Source organism: Hippocampus comes, unplaced genomic scaffold, assembly GCF_001891065.2.
Source record: "Hippocampus comes isolate QL1 unplaced genomic scaffold, H_comes_QL1_v1.1 scaffold45, whole genome shotgun sequence".
Classification (NCBI taxonomy): Eukaryota; Metazoa; Chordata; class Actinopteri; order Syngnathiformes; family Syngnathidae; genus Hippocampus; species Hippocampus comes.
The window spans coordinates 3,083,917-3,107,624 of record NW_017805783.1 but is presented as its reverse complement, the minus strand read 5'-3'; the positions used below and the strand labels follow the sequence as shown (position 1 = coordinate 3,107,624).

Sequence of the window (23,708 nt, the reverse complement as noted above, 5' to 3'; positions counted from 1 at the left end):
CACACACACACACACACACACACACACACACACACACACACGCGCACACATGCATCCCTTCACCCTCCCCCAAATTCTCGCTCTCTGGGGTGGGTTCTTAAATCCTTTTGAAGTCCTAAGCACTGCAGAAATCCATTGAGAGCCATGTATAATGGCTTTTAAGAGAGAGTGTTTAGCTATATGCCGACCCTATGGCTTATGAACCGCTGGCGTTTTAATGGATCCCCCTGCTCCCACCTCTCTTTTTCTCCCTTCACCAGTTCTAAATCCAATGGATTGTCCCTCATTATCATTTAAATAAACCTCTCTCTCTACCCAGAATGTGCCATGTTGAATGAACTCTACATCGTTGAGCTAATTCCAAATGGCCTTGGCCTCCTCCTATCACCCAAGTCTTATGTCCGAAGCACACATGCACCGCACACAACATTTGTGCGTGTAGACTTATTTATACAGACGTACACAGCCTGTTTAAACTTGGTGTGGGAACACACAGACACCATCGATCGAACTTTTCACCCGAAAATACTTCTGTTCTTGTCTCCATAATCTACCTTATGTCTAGTTGTTCATCCCTTTCTCTCCTCCCCCTTCCTGGTCTCATAGTGAAGGGATCAGAGAGTTTGAGATGGACATGGAATAGCCTTTTGATTCCCGCAGAGCCTGCTTTCCGGTTCACGGTGGGACCTCTGCCTAATCATCACCACAGGAGCTGTCCTGCAAATCAGGGGAGCACACAGGCGTTGATGAGTGCTGAAGCCTAGAACAGGTGTGGAAGAATGGATGAGGGGCACCAGGCAAGGAAACGGTCCTGGTGAAGGTATGGGGGAGGTTATTTGGATTGAAAGTAGACCCGTGGATAGAATTGGTCGAGCAGAAAAGTTCACTCCAGAGGCCAGGGGGAGAAATTGCCTATCGAGACAGAAGAATAAAAGCTGTGAAAAGTGGAAGTAGAGGGAGGGATTTCAAGATTGGTGCTCCTGCTGGGTGAAGACAGACTGTGCCGGAGAACAAAATCCAGGCTTTTCTGTATCCATGCTATTCTTGTTTGGCATTTAGATGGCTGCATAGGAAATCACAGGAGGGGCTTAATATCTCCTTGCAGTGTTTGGCTCTGATTATAGTTTTTACGATTTAGCTATTTCACTTTCCTACTTCTTTCTTCCCCTTCCTGCGGGGTCTTTGTGGGGATTCATTGAGCCCTCAAATGACTGATCAATTATTGAAAAATTGCCTTTGGAACCCGACTCTTTTGTTATGATTATTTAGTTTCATGTAGGTATGCCCTATGGACTAACTTTCACAGACTTTGATGTTGGCATTGTAATGCTTGGAGAAGATGCAACATTGTGCTCCCAAATGCTTGATAAATAATAAAGATCTGCCTGTGGGTTAGGCTGGGTGATATGGCCTTCGAATAGGAGTTCAGATTTTTTTCCTCCCAAAAATCTGATTTGCAATTTTCATGGACCCCCTTTGTTAATTGAAAAATCATACGACAATGAAGCAAGTCAAAATATGTTTTGCCCCTCCAACAGGATTTTATTTATTAATCCTGATATCAACCAAACTTGGAAATATTGTTTTTTTTCTCCATCATCCGCTTCCTAAAATGATATAAATACATGTTTTTCTTCCAGATAATAACTTTTTTTTTCTTGTAAAAATGTCTTTTTTGTAAAAACCTTTTTTTTTTCTTTTTCAAATGTTCAACAACATAAGATCATACATAGAGTTGTCAAACTGCTTGGCGTGGCTGGTGCTACGTAGCTTTATCGTATCAAGATCAATCTGTGAATATTCAAGATATTAATATTAGGGATGCGCCGATTGATCGATGGATGATATTTGTCCGTCGATTTGTCCGTTTGTGAAAACATGCGTGAACGGTGAATCCGCTCAAAGCCTCTAAAGGCTGATCAATCTATTTGACGCAATGTCGTGTGTTTGAATAATAAAGTGATTTATCCAATTCATCTATAAATTAAAAACAAAATCTGATTAATCGATTATTGAAGAGAATTCAGTAGTTGTAGTTCAAAAAATCGAAACCATACACCACATCCAATTTTACATGGTATCGGCCAATCACCCTCATGAATGATCGATATCGGTATTGGCATCTTAGACTCCTGATCAGAACATCTCTAATCCCGATTGACATGAGGACGATATCAGTCACGGGACCTTGCCATGCTTGTGTTGCATGTAAATCTCAGTTCAACTAGCCACATTCCTCCTTCTAAGTATAGGCTTGATCGACAGTTAAAATGTGCAGATGATAATCATTTTGCGGAGGGCGAGAGGGAGGAGGGACACACGCAGAGCAAGCGAGGGATACACGCAGCTGCTGCTGTCTGGACAGCACATAAGTAAAGAAATTAATCAAATCCTATCGTATCAAAAACAATAAACATGTCTCTTTTAGCATAACATTATTTATGATTAAATTACAATCGCAGTACAATGTGAATTGAATATTTTTTTAAATTTATTTTTATTTATTTATTTATTTTTTTGCCGACTTTGTTCTTGTTGATCACTGTCAGTATGTTCTTAAATTCTTTTGGATTGATATTTAGAATTTTTTTTCACTGACCCCATAGTAACATCATTATCGTATCGTTAACAAAATATCTGGCAAAAATATCTGTATTAAATTTTAGCCATATCCCACAACCCTAGCTGGTGCATATGTATGTTCCCTGCTCTTTCACTGTCTTTTCTCATGTAGCGTTGCCCAGGAGAGGCAAGGGGTCCTCAGCTAAATATTTGCACCTTAGATTATATCGTGTATCTCGGGTCACCATGCTCCGGCAATGGTCAGCACATCTGATTGTGTGATTGCCTTCCACCTCACTGCTTCCGTGTCATACAGAGAACAATGTGTTTCTTTTCACTCTGCTTTTATTAACTCCCTCCACTCTGTTTTCAGCCATTTTGTTAGTGTAAGCAATGTACATCAGGGGCTCACTTTGAACAATGAGAGCTGCTAAAAATATGATTAAAAGGGGAGAAAAAGTCGTAATAAAATCAATGAATTACTAAACTCTCCCAGGATGTTGAAATGTTTTTTTTACTTCATTCTGTCATACATTGTAGCACGAACACAAGTCCAAACTATTTGGTATTCAGAATGATACTAAATATATATAGTTTTATACCGTTCCTCTGTAAAACGCAAACATATGAGCTGTATATGACTGATAACTTAGTGCCATTGTGGAGGCCAGAACATAAGGTAGCAGTCTGCAGTTGCGGCATACGAGGCGGGCTAGGTAAAAGGTTAACGTGAATATTGATATTAAAGCGGCACTGCTTCATCATGTCTGTGTCAGGGAGTGAAATGCTCCTTAAAGGTCATTCTTGTTCTCCTCTCTCTCCCTACAGAGTTCCACTCACTCGCTGTCAGGCCGCGACTACTCAGTAAGTGACATTTTCATGCTTCATAGCTTTATGGCGGAATTACAATCTTCAACGACCCGCTTTATGGCCCCAGCGCTCCACATTTTAATTATATTAAATAGTGTAATGGAGAAATCATGATATTAGAAGCATTAATTCTGTCTGACTGATTAAATCGTAGCAAGGTGTCCTGCACTACCTTGGTGAAAAGCGTTGTTTTATTAGCATCTATCTTGGCTCCTTGTACTTTTGCATTCAATTTGATTTTACTTTTAATCCATGATTCCCCCGCGTGTAACAGAGCATTGTAACATCATACAGTAAATGTGTTAAACATGTGCCGTGATAGAGGTTAAACAGGGTTTTTAAACCCACAAAACCTTCGGCTAATTCGTTCATAGTGGACTAACAGTTTGTTAGCGGGCTATTTTCATCCCGTGAAAGCATTCATTGTCTGGCCCCTCTGAGATTTTAAAACCGCACGTCAATGCTCTCATTTCAGATATTTGTGTAGTCTCTTGGTAATAGAGACACAGTCGTCCTTTCTGTCCTTTGTGTAACGATGAGCTCATAAGAGGAATATTCTTTTAAGTGCGCTACTTTTAGCTGATGAGTGGCATATGGCACCTCATATTGCAAACTGGAGGCGGCCATCTAAACAAACAAAACAACTACAATGGTTGACGTGCTTTGTCATTGCTAATCGGACTCAAAGGACTGCCATTAAAGCCTCCAACAAAGTGTAACTTCAAAAGACACTGATCTCCATGCATCTTTTTTTAAAATGTTGTTTTAATAGAACATGTCACATTCAAATTCCCCAGCGGCTGGATATTCGCAGATGAAAACAAGTATGTCCTTCCAAAAAAGCCTGTGGTGGCCTTTGTCTCAAGCTGTCAGTTTGAGTCGGCATAGAGCAAGGCTTTCTCTTCATCTGAAAGGAGGAAGGGGGTCGGATATGGATGTGGCGAAGGCTTGGTGGGTGGTGATTTGCAAGGCGGTATTGTGCAAGCAAAAGATAGACCGGTAAGGAGGTCAGAAAGTCTCATGTTGTCTGTCTCCACTTTCTGGCTTTCCCACATTGCTATCTGCAGTGTTTGTAGCCTCTGGGCATCTCCTGGGTACTGAGCTCTGACTCTCAATCTGCTCAGCTGCCGAGCCCACTTGATTTCTGCAGGCATCTTATCTGTATGTGCTTCGGGCCTTACAGAATGATGGTTTTGAAAAGGGGTGCAGAGGTTGTAGGGTCGGGGGGGCTCCAGGGAGCTTCCAGGCAAAGGCTGAGTGGGCATGGGTGGAGGAGTAGGTCTCAAAGAAGGCCAGAGACTGGACTGAGTGTTATGACTGGAGGAAAATGGAGAGAAAGGTTATGCATGTGGGTGGAGAGCTATGTTTGAAGTGGAGGGTTGTGTAGGAGGGTCAGCCAGGCTAGAACAGAAGGGGCACTAACAATTGCGACAAAGCCCGGGCGCTCTTTGACATCTACTGCTACAAATCATCACACTTGTGGATCAATGCTTGCTGTTTGTCACATTTTTAATGATTGGATAGAAAAGCAAAATCATAATTGGCTATCAATGTGAAATAATAGAAAAACTTTGCTTTTTATGCTGCCCTGTGGCTCTTTTCGGCTGCTTGCAGAGTTTTAAGTTTCCTTGATATTAAATGCATTTGATTACAATTCCTGAAAAGCAAAGGTGCAGCCAACAACGTGCAAGCATATTCCCCAATTCAAATGAAGTTGTGACGTTGTGTGCAATCTAAGAAAAAAACAGAATAAAATGCTTTGTAAATATTTTTCCTCCTGTATTAAACTGAATATGCAACAGAAACTAAATATTTAATGTTAAAACTGGTAAAATGCTTGTTATTTTTTATTTTTTTGTATTGATTTTTTTATTCATTTTTGAACATTTTCACTCATTTAAAATTCAATGCCTACATCACGTTCCAAAAAAAGCTGGAGTAGGAGACCATCCAGATTGTTATTCAAAAGCCAGCATCTGTGATGATATGTGGGTATGAGTTGCTGCAAAGGATCCGATCACATGTTCAGAAATCGGGGCCAATCACGTGATTTTCAGAAGTTTGGTTTTATTTTCTGAACATTTAAAGGTCACAAAGCTACAAAATAATCCAATTGTGCAAATCGGTTGCCAAACAGAACAGTAATGGCTTAATTTCATATTCCACAATGCTATTTTATTTATTCATTTTCTAGTCACAATGTAGTTTGTGTGACACGCACATACCCACACACGTCTCATCCAATGTTCACAGCTCTCCTGCAGGCAAAGACAAAGCGGTGGATTTGTCTTCATAGCTTGTTTGGAGGGAGAGGGAAGCCGAAAGACGCTCCTAATCCTAAATAAGTCTGCCTTGCCTGATATAAAGAAGCCTCGTTGCCAAATGGCATCGTCAAAGAGTTGGGAGAGCCGCGAGCAGGACAGACAGGTTAGCAATTGTGACATGGCCAAATGACATAACTTCAAGCAAGCAAGCGTGTTCCTCACTGGTTGCATTTAACATCATCATAACTCCATAGTATCATTTCTAGATGAGAGAAGTGACACACGTAACCAAATGCTACATAGCTGCATGGACTTGTCATTATAGCCTGCACAAGTCTATAAATCATGATGTAAATGTAGAGTTTACCATAGATACATCAAACAGAGGAAACCTTGAAATTCTGTGGTAATGCTCATATGGGCCATTCAACCAAATTGGTACTATTTGCATCCCCAGGCAATTACACGAAAATACATTTTATAAAGCGCCCAAAGCGAAAGAATAAAAATGTGTTTTAAAACTAGTTTTGAAGATGGACAGGGAGGAGGCCTGCCTCACATTTACCGGAAGGTTATTACAAAGCGAGGATTGGCAACGGGAAAAGCTCGATCCACTCTGAGCCTCTGCTTAGTCAGAGGTACCTACAGTAGCGAGGCACTGGCCGGTGCGTAGAGATGGGGGAGCTCGAAAACGTAAAGAGGAGCGAACCATTTAAAGGTTTGAAGACAAATAAAATATGGAATAAATGGACAGTAACATGTATGGAGAGCCAGTGAAGGGAGGCCAGAAATTGAGTCTTGTGCTCCTTCCTCTGAGCTCTTGTTAGAAAATGAGCAGCAGCATTTTGGACCAGTCGGACATGCTTGAGGGAAGACTGTCTGACTCCAAAACAAAATACATGCTGCAAAGAAAATGATACATATTCAATGCACACCACGCTTATGTAATTTATTCCCCTTTCAGATTGCACACTACAAGCACTTGGTTCTTCTTTTCCTAAAACATAATTTTCTTTTGCTGGAACAAGTTTCGAGAAAGAAATAGAAATGGAATTGAGCACGTAGGTACGATTTTAAAATGAAATTACTCGTCCCAAAAACTTTACCCGAGCCCACCTTATCCTGACCAATCATCTCTCGTTCATGTGTGACTCCTAATAGCAGGTCTGTTGAGTCTTAGCAGCGATAAGTCACAGCAGGACTGACTCCCTATCTCGCGCAGTGTGAGGGGCTGGATATGGAATTGTTTATCAGGGTGACTCTATCCTGTCTGCTTTTTGCAGGTTTCATTACAGCCCCGGCCATGTTTTGGAGACAATATATGTGCCTTGTTTCCTGCGGTGCTACATGCTTGTTGTTTCAGTGCGGATGGGCCTGGACTCAAGCGATTTATCACTCTCAGGGGCTTTTTGATAAAGAACCCGGCACCCTCCGCCGTGTCTGCGATATAGGCGCTACAAGAAGCAGGGAAATTGTCAGAAAATCTCACTGCAGCTATCTACCCTTTCTCTCACTACCCCTGGGCTGGATATATAGTACATAGGACGAGACAGTTTAGCTCGCCAAAAAAGACAACACACCACACTGTTTCTTTTCAGATGAATTGAGTTAGTTTCCCACCCCCTCTCTTTTTACCACCCAAGGCCAAACTATAGCTTATGTTTTTGTGCACAATGAAAGCATCAATCTTTGTCTGTGCAATATAATCTCACTTGACTGCTTTGGCAGGGTTTATCTTGGTGCAGTCATGGATTTAAACCTTAGCCATGCAGTTTAGTTGAGTAAAGCTTGTCTGGAACTGCCACACACCCATTCTTCATTTCCACTGATTGGGGTGTCATAATCACATTTAATGCTCAATGAGTCCAACAGTTTTGGAGGTGTGTGTGTGTGTGTGTGGGGGGGGGGGATAGATTTTTAGAGTTCAAAATTCATTTTGCTGTTCCAGGGATGATGCATTTTACAAAACAGTCAAGCCATTATATTTCATGTCAAATTTAGCCATTATTAAACCTATATTCAATTCAGATTCACCGGATTAGTTGCTCAACACTGCAAGCGTTAGATAAAAGAAAGGCTCCAAATCAATGTTGTATCCCTGATTATGATGTCACTTAAATTTTCTGTCTCTCTCTCTTTGTCTTTAAATCTCTGTCTGTCTATCTCTGTCACTGGTTCCTTGTCAGTGAGAGAGGCATGCGGGTGTCTCCACAGCACAGGCTCTTCACATGGTGAAAATTAGTGCAGGAAACCAAGAGCCCAGCAGGAGTGGGTCAGGGCCCTGACATCGTGCTGCTCTAAAGGGTGGGGCGCTGGCTGTCAGTGGCCTCTCTATGAGGGCTGTCTGCCATGAAAACCCATTTGTTTATCCCTGTGTGTGGTCCAGCTTCAGATCCTGGGCCCTGCTGCTCTCTACACATCAGGAACCTGGGCTGTTGCCATTAGCAACAGATAAAAATGGGTGTTAACCGCAACATGGCCCACAACACATCAATCAGAGGGTCTACAGATAAAGGCTTCAGGCTTCTGGGGACCTGGTTGAATAGCTTGGCTGAAAATCCTTTTCCAGTGACTGAGCACACACAGATCTGGTAGTGGCGCTCTGCAGTTATTCAGATGTGTGGACACAAGTGCGATTTTCAGTTTTGCAGCTTGGGTTTTTTTTTTTTTTTTTTCTTAATGGAGATGCATTAGAAAGGCACAAATGCAAAGGGCACTGTGGGACAGGTCATTTAAAATGAAATGTGACTCTTGGAATTTATGTTGAGTCGGCTTCTTGAAAATAGCCCAACTTCCTCTAAATGAACTCTTAATGCCTTTGCCAATTGGTGTTTCTCTTAAGGCTGCTTATGAGCTGGTGCATTCAGCTTTGCTGGGCTCTACAAGTTCTCTTCGTTAGCACTGAATTGACATCAACAACTGAAAATGACTTGCGGCCATACTTCCAAAAGAAGTATTGGCATTCGGGCGAAATATATTTTTGCAAACCGGCCATGCAGACATTTTCCAATCGAGTTTCATTACCCATAAAGTAAATGTATGATGATGGCTTCGGACCTTGTCACGGGAAAAGAACAATACAAATCTTTTACTATTATACCCAGTTAATGTATTTTCATCATATAGCCATGTTGAAGTTCATCCAAATGAAACACAAGCTCTCAGGGGGTAAACGCATTCGTTCTACCCCTAAGCTAGGCCTTGAATATCATCACTCTCCGTTTGTCCTGGATGCACTGTCCCCAAACTCACATTTGGCCCACTTATCCAAAAGCGCTATAACGTTGTAGGCCAACAATGCTCTCAGGATTTGTTTTGCTTCGCCTTTCTGCCCATTAAGTTTCACTGACACTGTAGACAAATAAAGTGGTAATTCCACTTTATCATATGTTACATATACCACAATCAAGCAGCAATTACATGCTTCTTCCATTTGTAAGAGGTCCCAGTGCCGATGTGGATGTTTTAATGAGGGTTGTAATGAACGCTCAGGGTGTTTGGCAAGTCTCCGAGATTGCGGAGGCTTTTATGGCTCCCCATTATACGTACAATTTGCATCAGCAAATTACAATGCGCCATATCATTATCCTGCACCAAGGTTTGAACATAAATTAGAGCTCCAATTACAAACATCTATCTGGGAAAGGGGAAGACGACCGTAGCAGCCCACCAGAGGTAAGTAGAAGGGAGAGAAAGCCTCCTGTGGATTGTGAATGACGGTTCCGTAGAGGAAGGATCGTCTCATATAACGGCCTGATGGGAACGTTGGGCTTCCAAAAGGAAAATACTCTTTTGGGGAAAAAGAACATCTGTTTGTTCTGTTTCGGCTGCCCTCCATGCCATACACTCATACTGTTAGAAAACTGGCGACAGTAAAAACATCGGACAAAATACATTAGTGTGCCTCTAGGTACTCTAATTTCCCCTCATGGTGCTAAATAATAAACTCCAGTTTATGTTTAAAAGTACGCAATTGTACTTTTAGGGGTACAATGGCTTTTCATTGCGGCGGAACAAACTTTAGCCACGCCGATCTGTTCATCTTTGAAACAGAGTGGAGTAAATTAGAGAGAGAGAGAGAGAGAGAGAGAGAGAGAGAGAGAGAGAGAGAGAGAGAGCACCTTTGAAGTGACCCAATATCCCAAGAGTCATTTGCAATGTGTTGTACATATATAAATAATGTATTACCAAGTCAAAAATGTAATTGGGAATGTAGTTCATGAATTTTTCTTGGTTGCAAAACAGCAAACTGCGACTCATGTCAAAACCCTTGCACTTCCGATGCATTTTTAAAACAAATCTGTCAACCATTTATTTCTAAGAGTTGTAAAAATGTCGTTTAAAACCTTATCGATATGTTTTCGGATTATAGTTTGAGATTCATTTAGGGTTTAAGATATTAAGAGAAGCAATTCTTAACATTTTTGTGATATCTCATGATTTTTGCACATTGGTCTGCTATGTCATGGTTCCTAACCCGGAGGACTGAGTGAAGTGAATTTGAAATTTTCCTCAATGGCCTGAGGTTGTAAACTGTATTGTTTTCTGATCTGGCAGAAAAACTCAGGGACACTTTGACAAACTCCATCTTTTCCTTTGTCTTCTCTCCCTCACAGCAGTCATAACCACATTCCCCAATCTAATTTAAAGTCACTCAAAACATCAGTGACTGGGAGGCTTTGCAGAGTGTTAGATGGTATATAGTTCATTCGGAATGTCAACCCGGCACCAAAAATATTAATCACATGGATGCAAAGTACTTCTCCTGACTGAAGAGGTGTGTTTGAGTGGGAACAGTCAACACTTATTCCATATTCACACCCTTGCACTTCCCGCTACAAAACTTATCCAACTTTTCACTACATTCATTAGTTAAAACAACATTCCTCTTTAATTCCTGTGGCATTGTTACCTTTCCTGAAATCTGCACAAACAAATTGTATTAAGTAGGTCATGCTCCACCACTTGTCTTCTAATCACGAACATCATTTCCCTCCACCGGAGCCCCTGAGCTTTGCTCCTGGGATTTCAGCGAACAACAGATACTTATTTGATTTTCTGTCGCGTATATGCTATAGCTTTTATTTCTCTCAATGTTTTCCTCTTCCGCCCATGCCAAGTTTGCATCTGACTCTACAAAAGCAATATTTCAGTGTCTCCAAAGACAACAGACACAGCCCTCATCCCCTCTTGTGCAAGTGTCTGACAGGAGCAGCAGGTAAGGTATAAGATTACAGGAGAAGCAGGAGCAATTATATCTCCAGCGGATGCTGTTGTGTTTATAAAGAGAGTAACTGTTAATGACAAGGTTTGCTTTCTCCTGAGTCGGGTACATAGCGGAGGGAGGCCTGCTGTTTTTGTCATCCTTTAATGCTTGTTACGTGGTTGTACACTGCAAATCTACTTGTGTTAATTCAACACCATAGGGTGTTAATTTTAACAGCAAAGTGTCTAGTTGCATCCACTTTTGAGGCGAGCCAGGCCACCTGGGTGACGTTGAAAAGTAATGTCGTGCCGAGTATTGTTAACGAGCAGAGAGAGGTGGGTGCCGAGCTGAACTGCCCAAGGGAGGCTCTGTTCTTCCTCTGAAACCTTTGCCACCCCTGGAACAGGTGGCGACTTGTGAGGCGTTATGTCCATAATGCGAACACAGTCGCCACTTTGAAATTAAGATGCTGATACACCGGACCAAAGCAGCACCCTTATGAGCAAAGTAGGCGAACATATTAATTTCAGGATTGTCCATGCATGAACATGGCGGCCAGCTTTATTGTTTTTGAAATTGTTATGAAATGTATGAAAACAATTAAACGTATCAAATGAATTCGAGACAAACTCATTATGGCGAACACATTTAATGTATTCTTTCAGTATGAGCTAGATTAAATGTTAATTGTAAATTGCGCAGTGTGCAGGTAAAATCGAAGCAGTGGGACAGACATTGCCCACAGGCCAGACTTGAAACGTCCTTGTCTAAGATTGTCCCGGTTGGATAATATGTTTTCTGTTGAGTAGAAAAGAGATGAAATGGCCGATATTCCCAATTTCCTTGTCGCATGCACATTTCACAAATGTCTTTGATGTGCCGTTACCCTCCGACTGTCAAATTTGACTGATGATAGGCAAACTAACAAATGAATTTAACCTTTCATTTACCACAAGTTGCCAGCTGGATGCCTTCAATGTAAATGACTTCCAGAGTCACTCACCTGTCTTCAGCCTGCAAAACATCCGCACTTTACACCGCTGCCACTGTGCCCTCAGTGTGTGGTTGGCCTTGGCCCTCATCACACCGGGGCACATGGGAGATTAACCGGGCCGGCTTACTCACACAGCAGGTTCCCCGACTCCCTTCCACTCATCCTAACCCAATCTGCCAGCTAGCCTCCTGCTCCACGAGCCATGGCAGCAGGGCACCACAAGCCCGGGCCTCCTTCATTACGCCTGCCAGATGGGCTGAGAATTAGATTTGAACTCCCACCATGGGAGAAGGGAGAGGTGAGAGATTGAAGAGGGAGGAGAGGAGGGCATTGGTAGGGCTGAGGAAACTTGTATGGATTACAAAGTAATGTTTTTTTTTTTTTCATTTATGTTGCTAGTTATTACACTTTAATGTAACACCCTGGGACCTGGCAGCATTAAAAGCCTGTCATTGAATAATCGACACTAACTGCAAGCAAATGCTTGGGAGAAATGAAATTAGCGAGCGCAGCAATTTGGCACAGTGATTATCGTCTCCTTGGAGGCACTTCCTGATGATTTAAGAATGCTAACATTTAAGCAAGTCAGATCTGATTATTCCTCAAGGTTAAATCGAGCCACGTCTGAGGCAAAGCTTGATTAGGAATGTCTGTGTCTCTCTTCATCTCCCTCTCTCCTTGCCCATGTTTCTCATTTTTCCAACAGCTCTCTGCAGGCAGAAAAATGGCTCAGGGATGAAATCGGTTAGACCGTAATGGCATCTTTTGCCAGCTCTTAATTAGATCAGCAATACTTGCTTTCCAAGGTGTTATTTCTCGACTAAATACCATCCCATAAATGATGTGAATGGTACTTGGTTAACTACCTCAGTCAAATTTGAGTATACCACACTTTGGAATCTACCATAAAGTGTTTATTCCGCTTCAGGCAGGCACACACACACAATGGTTTATATATATATATATGTATGACTAATGTCATTGTTTTACATGTACAATTAACATCTTCAAAAATGCATTTTGCATATATATATATATATATATATATATAATCCTCACCCCTTGGGTGGTGTCCGTCAGCTCGGGTCCTCTACCAGAGCCCAGGAAATTTGAGGCCATTCCATTTAGGTACACCAGTCTCCAACAGCCCTTCACCGATGATGCGACCTCGATGAGTTGGAGAAGGTCAGATTAAATTCACCTGGAAAGGTTTGAATGCATTTTAGGCTCGTCCTGAAATTTCACCCAAAGGCCAAATATCCTTAACTTTAGTCGTGTATAAAAATTGTAGAGCGAGAGAACAGATAGAATTATTGTCATCGTAGTGCAGTGAAATTGTCCTGGCACTCCATGTTGTGATTCAAACAAGGATAATGTCAAATGCAAATATTGAAATGGGCAATGCTTATCATATTTCTCATCTGCCCTTGCCATTCATGCTATAGGGAGGCAGATTCAACACTGGCATCTCCTGGCTCAGTATTACCTAAAGCAAAGATACACACATTAAAGTGATCTAAACTGGTGACAGACATTGACTTACTACTCTGTCCTCGTCTCAAATGTTGCAGAAGTATGTTTCCTCCATTCGAGGAGCTTTGACAGTGTTTGACCACTGTCGGTGTTTCAGCCCATGTTCCAGTGATATCTAGGTTTTAGAGGTGAGAGGTGATGAGGATCATGGTGAGTAGGAGCAGGATGGTGGATGCACATGCCTTTTGTTGTGCCACGTGTGCTAAACCCTTCTTTGAACAGTAATGCACCCCGCAAAGTTGAGGGACAGACGTTTTGTACTTTTATCTCTCCATACTAATTATAAAATAAAAAACACTTTTCACAGCAGTGATGAACTCTATTTAAAGTAAGACAGGAGCAAGAAATTGACTTTGGGGAATTTGTCTATTAGTTTTTCCAAGCTGTTTTCTCATGCAGAGGTGGGGAGGAAATCATTGCAAGTCAAATGTAATCATTCTGCCGTTGGGTTATACACTGTCTGGAATAATATTAGCTTAGCCGTATATCAGGCTTGCAATTTGAATTTATGTGGTACACGTAAGGAGGCTGATGCTAATCACAACCAATCACTGATGTTATCAGACTTGTTTTTCCTTGTTTATAACAGCTTTATTTTTTGGTGCCTCTTGCAATTTGGCAGACTGAATTCATTAGCTGTTGTGCTTCATGTAGTCAACAAGGGTGTCTGAAATGTGGGATTCTAATTTCTCCTTTTGCATGCTCTTGTTACAGTGTAATATCTTGTGTCTGTATCACAGCCAAAATGTTCTCTGTATTGTGTGGTTAAAGGGTTGTCCCAGGAATCGAATGAAAATTAAATTGTAACCAGGCTTTTCCACATGAAGCATACATGCTTAAGTATGATTAGAAGAGATTAAGGTGGGGTTGATTTGCCTCTCAGAGGTCCCTGTGACAGTTTTGGAATGGATTGAGAGCAGCTTTTGTGAGCACACTTTTCTTAATCCCATGCCAAGTGTTTGCGCTCACCTTCGCCAAATTATATCCAGTGAGGTTTTCCCACAGGCTGCAAAGGTGGGGCCCCAAAGGTTAGACATCAGAGCCCTTGCAGTATTGAAAATGACATTTAGGGCCCTATTTTGGTAGACTGATGTCCGTGAGCTCTGCAATAAAACGGGGCACACTTTGGTATCCGAAAGTAGTCTGCGCTCAGCATAAAAAAATGGGCACATTGTTATATTTGTGCCAGGGCAATGATGTAGTTCAGTGTGTTTGTGAATGTGGTCGACGTGTTATGCCTCACTAGGCGTTCCTGCCATCCCCCCCGGTGCATCTGCAAATTTGGTTACAAAAAAGTAGACTTTAGATTTTGGCCTCATGAAAAGCAAGTCTGACTTGTGGCACAGTTTGTGAATGTGGTAGACGTGTTATGCCTCACTAGGCGTTCCTGCCATCCCCCCCGGTGCATCTGCAAATTTGGTTACAAAAAAGTAGACTTTAGATTTTGGCCTCATGAAAAGCAAGTCTGACTTGTGGCACAGTTTGTGAATGTGGTAGACGTGTTATGCCTCACTAGGCGTTCCTGCCATCCCCCCCAGTGCATCTGCAAATTTGGTTACAAAAAGTAGACTTTAGATTTTAGACTCACGAAAAGCAGGTCTGACTTGTGGCACAGTTGGTCTAACGTGATTTTGGTGTATTTGATCGAGGCGTAAGCAGACAAATTTGGTGCTCCGCGGTCGTGTATGGTGGACGTAATGGCATTCCATTCACATATATGACACCAGAATAAGACAATCCCTCTGAATCATTGTTAAAATCAACTGATTGAACAAATTAAAATCATAATCAACTTCAAAATAGTTTAGTAGCACCCTGCCACTATTGCGGGAGGGCAGGGGGTGCACACTCGGATGCACGTTCATAGGTGCAAAGTGATCTCCAATTGCATTGCCCATGTCTCATGCATGACTGATCGCATCATCAGAAAGGGGAGATCTTGCAGTTTCCCTGACAATGTAATGCACGGACCACAGCTATTCTATTTCTTTTTCCTCAGTGTCAAGCACGGCGTACTTGGTTGTACTGTGCCTCTGACCACCCTGATTTTGATGCAAATGAGTGATGCTGTGAGATATGGCCGGGAAAAGATTATTTCTAACCCACAATTGCACACAAAGTTGCAAGTCCCTCGTTACACCCAATTCGACCTATGTAAAGTCTAGCAAAATGAAAGAAAACACCATCCATGGACACAGTTAGAATGCGCGTTGTGCTAGACTTGTCCTCGATTAAAAAAATAATAATAATAATAATAATGTTCACTGATGTGTTTTGATAGTGACAGTCATTAAATTATTATGTGACGAGGAATAAAGCTTTGCATTGTGTTTAGAGACACTGTCACATGTGAAGGGAGCAGTCACCTCTACTTATTTTATTGTCAGAGCAGACGCGAGATTCAGAATGGGTCCCCAACCAAGAATGTGAATCCAACCTCTCAGTCAAGCTGTTTTGTGATCGTGTATCCTATTTCCATATCATTTGCCTTTCATGTATAAAAGCTGGAGGCATCCAATGTTCTTCTGGGTGATGTGATCCACAGATAGATTTATTCATAAGTAATGATAAAAGATGGGCTTGGACAGGGCTACTTATTTACAGTGATTGAAATGCTACTGTGATAGATGGTGAAGAGGACCACCTCCCCGCTCTCCTCCCACACCTTTCCCATGACTCCCAATTCTGCTCCCACCTTATTTACTTTACCTGGCCCAGCCCAAGGCTTGCCTTACTTTAAAAGGGAAATATCAAACATGATTAAAATTGCTCGCTTACCCAAAATAGAAGCCCGTGTGCCTTAAAACTCACACATCTGTTGCCACAACTCATCGTTGCAAAGCCAAACCCCTCTGTCCCCCACTGGCCATGAGGTAATGTGAATTATTCATGCCAGCAGGGCCGTGGTGTGATTCATCATGTTAAAGTGCCCATGACATTACTGATAGTGCCACCGATGCCCTCGCGCTGCTAGCTCTGCTAATGCATCCGGAAGCAAGAGATAAAGGAGCTGCATGGAAACTGAGGACAGCAAATTATGACTGCATCTTCGATTTTTTTATTGCATTTTGTATTAGATTAGGTTTGATTATTTTCATATCTACTGGACATAGTTTTGCTATCTGTCTATCCACCTATCTGTGAACCTTTTCCTTCTCTAGATTGTCTCATATTGAAGGCCAGTAATGACCGATAAGAGGTCATATGTGTTGCATTTAAGTATTAATGCAGTAAGTTTGCATGACTCGTTTGTATTGACAATGATCTTCAACATCGTTTTCATTATATTGCCAGCTCTTTTTGTCAGCGACTGAATACATTTACACTGCCACCCACTTGTGACCAGATTCTTAGTTTTTAATGGCCATCTATCCAACTTCTCATCTGTATAACGTTTCTTCTCACTGAGAGAGCGTGTCTCAGTAGGACCCAAAGGATTACTTTATCATAGTGTGCAATCACGCTGGGAGCTCTTATGATGTGCCATATTCATCCGTAGCCTGGAATTCAAAAAGCCCAGTTGAAAATGTCAATAGAAGACCCTGATCATGATATTAAAAAGCGTTGCAAGACGTATAAACTCCCACAGAATGGCTCGATTGTAGTTCCACTGGGAAAGACCGTCATTCAGCTCTTCTTCCTGTCCTCCGATTGTTGGTTATCGGGTCTGATTGATAGAGATTTCTAGGCCAGAAAAATATCCTAGCTTGGTTCTTCTCTGTACTCGTGCCCAAACCATCCTTTCAAACAGTCCCTCTCAGAAAACATTTTCTGGCTGTCGCAAATCTTAAAATGAGCCAATTGAGTCCTGCCCCACCCCCAAAACAAGATGGAAAACATGCGCAAGTCTTTCCACTGTCAGTTTGTATTATGTCAAACTCCGATATTCACTAGGTGAATATTGTCTGACTTTTTTAGAAACCGCCCACTCCCTTGTAAAAGAGCTGAGTGAGATGAGCACCACTGATACTGTGGTTTCCACACACTTAGCCTTCTGAAATTTCACAACAGCAATTGCGGGTACTGACAGGAAGCCGGATAAAATCTCACATTATTGGAAAACAGAGAGTGAGACGGAGCCTATCTGAGTAAAAAAACAAAAAGTATTGGCTTCATAATGACTCGGAGGTTTGCCTTAATTCAGGTTGACAAGTCTTTGGCTGGCACCGAGCAAATCATTCTTTTTCCACAAGTGGGGCACCAAAGATTCGGCCATGTTTCTACATTGTTTTATTGTCTGATGACAAGTTTGAAATGAAAAAGGTTGATTTTAAGGCGCAAGATGTCTTCTGAACCCATCTAAACAAGATACATTTACATTGTTCACATGTACGAGGCACACTTTATTTGGTTGCGTGTTGGTGGATGAGAGCATGTTCCTCCATGAACTGGAGGATGAGACAGGCACCACGTAGGCAGACTGTGGGGCCTGAAAATAGCAAGTTTCTGGCACCTGGGAGCTCATATTCTCTTACCCAACAGATGCTATCAACTTGGACAGGCCGTTGTTGTTTGCAGACAAGAGAAGAGAGGAAGGAAGGCAGTAGATGGCATCATCCTGTTTGTTCATTTTCTGACTTAGTTTGGCCTTATTGTTGTTGCATAACTAAATGATTTGTCAATTGTTTTTTTCATGTTGTGTATGTTATTTAAAGTGATTTAATTTGAGGGATTTTTACATTGCAGCAGCTTCATCTAAATTTTTGTCCTCAAAATCAGTTTCAAATGATGTGAATGTGACACTGGAAAAAGAACAAAAGAGACATGAGGGCGGTCAACAACTGCATTCACTCAATATAGCCACACAATCTCAAAGTTGACACATAAGCACAAACATAAGGCATCACTTTCTTAAACGGGTCGCACACACACCGCACAGCACAATAAAAATCCCAAACCGCACTAACAAAATTAGTCGTAGTTGTGGTAACAATAATTGCAATTCCAAATTGGAATATTAACTGTTTAAGATGCCATTCCTTGGTCAAACTACTGTTTAGCTACAATCTTATGTGGAGCAGAAAAAAGGCTACTGAGGAGGTGACCATGTTGATGGACAACCCACGTGCTTTGAATCCATCGTGGGCCTCAGCACCGCATATTGCTCGGAAATCTTCACAATTTCGACTCAAGATAATTGGGATTTTTGTTAAGCCTGTCAAACATCAGGAAATGGACCCACCACAAATGGCCGTCCCCAACTCCCCCGTTTCTCTACCCATTAAAGATGCTTGTTAGCTGACCTGCCATAGATTGTCGTTGCTGTGACGGCTCAGCAACAATCTATTACTCTGACTAGGAGCCCACGCATCTCATAACTGGCACCGAATATTGGTTTTGCTGATAATTTCTAAAAAAAAAAAAAAAAACACACACACTAACGAGGAAACTACACCGGGAGGCATGTTGGCAGGATGTGGGTGGCTGTCCTATGGGAGAGGAATCTCTAGGATGTATAAATAGTTACAGCATCACCCGACAGGGGTCCTACCGCCTCCCCTTACAGGGGTCCTACCGCCTCCCCTTCACAATCTTACCTGTGTCTGCAGTGCCTCGCAATTAGCTAGACATGTAGGTGACTACAAGACAGTCAAGTTTGCCATCTCCATTGCCCCCCATTCCAAAAGCAAGCCTTCAGGGTAATGTTAGATCTTTTCATAAGTTACAAAGATGTAAGTAGACAAATTAGCTTAGGAGACACTCAGGGTTGTGTCTTTAACGGCTGCGCGTTGCCTCAATTTGTAATTAGCAAACAGCCACTGCTTTAAACTCCCATATTGCACCTGAGGCCTTGCATCCATAACCTGACAGCCCGGTAATGAAGGCTTATATATCCCACAGGCTCTGCTTGTCTCTCGCCAGCCGAGTTTGTTGTTGTGATTCATGCTGAGCTGCTGTGAAAACATATTGTTTACGCCCAAGTATTCATTCTTCCAGGTTTTTCATGCAGCCCTTCTAGCAAAGTGATAGTCAAATCAAATGAATGTGGATTTTTATTTTTTTTTTCCCTGAGAGGCATAGCTTTTCATTTTGGCCAATCACCTGTGTGCCTCAATTCATCAGAGGAATGTCCTATCTGCCCAGGACTGTGGTTGTGAGTAGCACCTGGGGAGCTGATGAACCCTTCCGACATTGTCAGCTCCACGTTTAATGACTTGCCGTTGGTTATTTTCACCAAGCGCTTTGTATTTGATGTGTAGAATAAAATCCCATTTGTACCACCCCAGATCCTCTACTTCCATTACAAATTAGATGCGTGCTTTTCATTTTGGTTCGTAGTTGAATCCAGATGACAGTGCTGTATCGTTTTTGAACTTGCCGTCTTCCTTCTACCTGGTACCTTTCATCTGCTTTCCGTTTAAATTTTGGGAGAGAAATGATAAATGCACAGGTGTTCTTTAGTCCAATTCATGATTTGCATGTGTAGCTCAACCTCTTAGATCATTATTCAGGTTCGTTAGGCCTTTGATTTTGATTTTGTTATGTTTTTTTGGGGGGGTGGGGGGCTTTTGGGGGGGGATTAACATGTGCAAGTATTTTAAAGTCTTGATTTTACGGGTTTAAATGAAAAAAATGTCTTTTTTTTTTGTAATGTCACGAATCCAGACCGAGTGTTTATCACAGATCACCTGATTTTACAAAGATGTTCATGATGTTCATCTGTCATATGAAGTAAAATGTATATATGTACATAGGGATGAGAGCTGAATATAAAGTGACGTTAAGTGAAGTGGGGCAGAGGACTAAAGGAGACAGATTTGAACAGTTTACTTTTGTGTTACAAAACTGCATTTGTTGGTTTACCGTTAAACTCAGCTGAGTTCAAATGTGATTTATGTCTTGCATTCTCTCATCACAAAATTACAATTTCAGTTTCCAAGCCATCTGTGGTCCCGTCGACCTCATACTGACAATTGAATAATTGGTTGATGGATTGGTTTGAACATGTTTAATAAAGTCGAAGAATGTCAACGTGGCCCTTGCATTCTTCGATATTTCTGTTTGTGGCCATCTATGAAAAAAAGTTTGGACACTCCTGCCATAAAAGTGTCTCCATATGCCTTACATTGCTCCGACCCGGAAAACCTGTGTCAGGCTAGTCATATTATATTGATCTGGGGTCATGGAACATTTACCGACAACTGTGCAGACATACAATATCAGTATTGGTGCCAATACCGGATGGTACCGGTGCATCCCTCCTCCGATAGGTAACACTGTAGGTCTCGGCACACATACTGGCTGTCAACCACAATTTCAAAACTGGCTGTTTAGGTTTTGCATAATTCTGTGAACAAGAAAACACTATTCAAAATAAATACTCTACCAAGCATTTGTAAGCATCAGTTCAATGCTTTGAGGATATCTTGAGCTTTTTAAAAAAATATGTTTGGTTACCTTCCAACCTTGTTTCAAACCGAATAAATAAATAGGATACCTAAGGCTACTACTACCTATTTTTCATAGGAAGCCATTGCTTTCATTTCAGTTGAGGTTGTGTTACTAGGAAGGAGTGCCGCTCATCAATGGACAGATATATTCAAAGGTCAAGGAGTAGGTCGTGTTACTAGAAGCACGATGAACGGCAACAGTAAATCGACACATTGGATTGATAGACTCATCATTTTCAATTAATACTGACATCTCTGAAATATGTAGCCAACTGAAAGAAAATATGCGACAAAGTCCTTTGTTGTACTGCACCGTTGTACATAAAGTACTTTTCACTTTTGTCGGCCAAACTTACTAAAATACTGTGACATGTATTTGTTTAATTATATGATCTGCTACCACTGCTGCAGATTTATAGAGGTATCTGTTTTTTGTATATTTTATCATATTACTACTATACGTACTGATTACAGTGAACTCAATTAAGTTTATCATGTTATCGTTGTTATTTATGCCATATGCACTGTTGGGACAGGAGTTGAACATTCACAAACAGCTGTTAACTCTTATGAAACAAATCCTTCACATTGCCTTTATACTTGAGTACATAACAAACTTACAGTCTTTCAGGGAATTAGTTTATATCATGATACAGTATAATGAGCCATAGTGTTTGAATGAATCAACCACAGTATTAAAAGGAAAGGTCATCTCACACTCTTTCAATTGTGAATTTTGGATCCATTCATCCTTGATGATGCCTGGAGATGTTTTTAATGGAATTCTATGGCACTTCTCTTGCATGTACCATACACACATTCATAAAATTACACTGGATCTGCCTTTGGCATAAGACTTGCTGGGTCATTTGATTCCAGCTAATAACAAGAATTAGCCCCAAGAAAGGCATAAACGAGCTTTTTTTTTTTCTCTCTGAATCTTCCTGCTGTTCATCCAAAGTGATGACTGAAGGCTCTCCGTTTGAGGGCTAATTGTGTCATCACGGGCCTCCTGTAAAGGGTATAACATATTTATTCAGCCAGCTATCAGAAAAAAAGGACAAAAGAAATACTCTCAACTCAACTTGTACTTTCAAAATGATTCACTGTCAAGTCATCATGCTTACCACGCAACCTCGAAGACATTTTCCTCTGTTTAGGAATCTGAAGAGCCCATGTTAATACTGTTTGTTAAAAAGAATACATTGCTAAATTCCTTCTTGAGAGAGAGAGAGAGAGAGATACACAGTGTACTGTATATATTCAGAGATGGGCACTTTACCCTATTTTGCCAGTCTGTCCTCTGTCCACGTCTGTCCTTGTCCTTTTAAAGCACTTCTGTCCTTATATTTCACCAGTCCGCCACCGCCGGAAACAAACACACAAAAAAAAAAAAACATCCAAATGTGATGGTGTGGGAGAAAAGCTAACGGCAGAGGCAAAGCCATCACCAGAGCCCATATACGCCACAGACAGCACTTTGCTCCATATATCCGCGTAGCATTGCCAATCCCATCTTGAATGGCGCTTGTTGCAACAAATACATCTACAAAGACGCCTTCTGGAGTACGGAGACGCCACAGCCATATTTGATGTGACAAAATGAAGCAAATTTTAAAGATGCCTCCTTTACTTACTCCTTGGAGATGTATCGGCAAGCAAAAATTCACTGGATTACTACAGAATTGCTTTTGATTGCATGATTCAACCTCAATTTTATGTTAATATTGGACAAATTTATGGCCAATATTAAAGCCACAAACAATATGGCGGATGTGCTAACCTATCACTATGACCCAGTTCAACAGTTGTCTGCTTCATAATTGACAAGAATACGTATCTTCATTTTCGATTTCCAAAATCTGTGGCTCCTGTGGAATCATGTATAAAACAGTTCGAATGGCTCTCAAGTTGCCAACACTAATTTAATTTGTCCTTCCTCACTTGCAGTGATGCACCATGTCAGTCAAAACCCATGAAGTAAGAATCCAAACATCGCCTAACGTGCCAAAACTGCAATCGATGATCACCCAAATTTACGCTCACATCAACTTCTGAAAGTATTAAAATGATCGCCCGAGTATTATGGATTTGGGGGGGTTTCCTCTTCAGAGAGGCGCTCCCTACAAAGTTTATGTCACTTCACGAAACAAACACATCGTCCATAAAATACAAAATACATGACAGGTCTTGACATATTACACAATGCCACACTTTGATTTTTGATTTGTTGTCGGTTTTGTTTGTTGTCAAGTGGCTGATTGTACTAGACAAGTGAGCATTGTGTTGGGATATTAGATGATACTTTTGCCTCTAAATCAATGTATTTTAGAGGTTTTGTTTTTATTATTTTAGGTTTGCAGTGTTGCATGCAATTTTGCATATCTTTTGTTGAACATAACAGTGAGTTATTGCAACTTCTGGAAATAGTGTCACATTTTGCTTCTTTCTCCTTTGTAGAAAATGCAATAACTCCCTTCTGCAGGAGATGTGGTGTGTAATGTGCATGACACTGTGTGTTTCCGTCTTTTGTCATTTTTAATACCGCAGTCTTATCGGGAGAAATGACAAGCTCAAATGAGCTGGCGCGGCAATTACCGCAGTGTGAATGAATGTGTGTATGCCAGTCAGGTAGAGGCTGGGTGCTGATGGGAAGATGTTCACTACATCACCCCCTTTTCCTATCTTGTCTTCTTCCAGAGATCACGGTGCACTCCTCAGATAGGCACTGTAAGCCTAATAACTATATGGAAAATATAAATAATTTGGATTCATTCAGGTGTCCTAGAACTATTTCCAAACATATGCAGACTTTTGTTTTGTTTGATGTGTTTTTGTTCGGACAACGCTGTCAAAAATACAAGATATATATATATATATGTGTGTGT

The 23,708-nt window shown here is 41.3% G+C and overlaps 1 protein-coding gene across 12 annotated transcripts in view; it reads left to right on the top strand.

The window, feature by feature from the left end:
- Window positions 1–23,708, top strand: part of fbrsl1 (fibrosin-like 1) — a 302,213-nt gene that overhangs the window by 122,713 nt on the left and 155,792 nt on the right. For 10 of the 12 annotated variants that reach the window (XM_019885190.1, XM_019885187.1, XM_019885186.1 and 7 more), the window contains exon 4: window positions 3,391–3,426. The exons of the other annotated variants lie outside the window; for them this stretch is intronic. In XM_019885190.1, coding sequence (XP_019740749.1) covers window positions 3,391–3,426 — 36 coding nt within the window. The remainder of the gene's footprint in view (window positions 1–3,390; window positions 3,427–23,708) is intronic. 12 annotated transcript variants of the gene reach the window in all.